Source organism: Aplysia californica, unplaced genomic scaffold (assembly GCF_000002075.1).
Source record: "Aplysia californica isolate F4 #8 unplaced genomic scaffold, AplCal3.0 scaffold00570, whole genome shotgun sequence".
NCBI classification, from domain to species: Eukaryota; Metazoa; Mollusca; class Gastropoda; order Aplysiida; family Aplysiidae; genus Aplysia; species Aplysia californica.
This window is the reverse complement of record NW_004797840.1, coordinates 67,516-69,551: the sequence shown is the minus strand read 5'-3', so window position 1 is coordinate 69,551 and position 2,036 is coordinate 67,516. Positions and strand designations below refer to the sequence as shown.

Below are 2,036 nucleotides of genomic sequence, written 5' to 3'. Positions count from 1 at the left end.
CCCCCAATTTCCAAACTTTAAAAAGTAACGACAACCCTCCCCCAATTTCCAAACTTTAAAAAGTAACGACAACCCTCCCCCAATTTCCAAACTTTAAAAAGTAACGACAACCCTCCCCCAATTCCCAAACTATAAAAAGTAACGACAACCCTCCCCCAATTCCCAAACTATAAAAAGTAACGACAACCCTCTCCCAATTCCCAAACCTTAAAAAGTAACGACAACCCTCCCCGTGAAGGAAACGAAACAAAACAAAACAGAAAAACAGAAATTGGAACAAAAAAAAAAGAAAAAAAAAAGAAGTAAAAACGAAATAATATAAGGGGGAAAATGCACTTCGACATCCCCCCCCCCCCATGCAATGACGGCTAATTCTAAGAACAAACTTACCTGCGTTACACAGAGTGTTTGTAGATTTTTCCAGAGTAGGTGTTAAGGCTTTAATAGAGGGTGAATCGCCGCAGTCTTTGCGTACACACGCAAGTAGCTCTTTGCCGGCTCTGGAAAATGTAACAACAGACAGGAGTTTTTTGTTTGTTTGTCCGTTTGTCTGTCTGTTTATTTGTTTGTTTGTCTGTGTATGTGTGTTTGTTTGTAAGTGTGTGTTTGGTGTTGTTGTTGTTGTTGTTTGTTTTTTTTTGGGGGGGGGGTTGGTAAATGTTTTACGGGGCATGCAAATAATTCAATGCATTAGGTCATATGAGTTAGTGGGACACATCAAATATTTTCACTGCAGTGGTTCCCATACGAAAGGAATTAGTATTGATAGCACTGGTTGCAGGTGTAGCAGCAGTAGCAGCAGCAGCAGTGGTAGCACCATCAGCAGCAGCAGCAGCACCACCACCACCAACAACAACAACAGCAATTACAAAAACGGCAACAACAATAAAAAACGTTTCACAACATATTGAACAACAGTAACAACAAAAACAAGTATAACAAAATGGCAACAACAACAACAACAACAACAACAACAACAACAATAGCAAGAGCAATAATTACAACATGACAACAACCACAAAAACAACAACAACAACAACAACAATAACAAAAACAACAATTACAATATGACAGCAACCACAACGACAACAACCATAACAACAACAACAACCATAACAACAACAACAACAACAACAACAACAACAACAACAACAACAACAACAACAACAGTGCTTGGGAGGAAAAGGGAGACCGGACTTCTTTGACTGGTGACCTATTTTTAGACACGGGGCGAAGTCAGAATCTCTACCTACAATTGCAACAATGACAACAACGAAATTATATAAACAGCAAGAGCAACCACAACATCAGCAAAAAAAGAATAACATCAATATAGATCACCACCACAACAACAACAACATAAATACCGACAACAACATCAATAACAGCATTAGTACAGACGACAACAGCAACATTAATACCGACAATAGCAACAACAACAACAATACCAACGACGACAACAAGAGCAACATCAATACCAACCACAACAACAAGAAAAACAACAACAACAACAACAACAACACCGACGACAAACTATGGGAAAAACCGAGGACTCACTTGCAGACTTTAGCAGTGTCGGTCTCTGTGAGATCCACGGCGTGACATGTAGAGCAGAGGGCTACCAGGCTTGCAGATACTCCCTTTATCTGTCCAGCAAGCACTGTGATAAGAAAGTGAACATACTCATGTTTTACACTCTTTCTAAAATGCTCCCTTCATTTTTTAAATATAGTAATATGCAGTTGTTGTTGTTGGTTTAAAAAAAAATTAATATGGGAGAGACAGAAAGAGAGAGAGAATCAAGACGGTCATAACCGCGTGAGAATGCCTTAGACCAGGGGACTTAAACTCGAGACCCGTGGCCCAATAATTAATTATCTATTAGATCTAACGCTCCCAGTACGGGGATTTCTGTCCCTGCTGATTTTCTTGTTCTTTGGTAAGTGTTTTACGGCGCTCCCAACTTCATATTTATGTTCTCCCCCCCCTCTCTCTCTCTCTCTCTCTCTCTCTCTCTCTCTCTCTCTCTCTCTCTC

The 2,036-nt window shown here is 40.0% G+C and overlaps 1 protein-coding gene across 1 annotated transcript in view; it reads right to left on the bottom strand.

The window, feature by feature from the left end:
* Nucleotides 1–2,036, bottom strand: part of LOC101845873 — a gene marked incomplete at its 5' end in the record, with an annotated part of 4,450 nt that overhangs the window by 1,729 nt on the left and 685 nt on the right. The window contains 2 exon segments of the mRNA XM_013087289.2: nt 391–500; nt 1,558–1,660. Coding sequence (XP_012942743.1) covers nt 391–500; nt 1,558–1,660 — 213 coding nt within the window.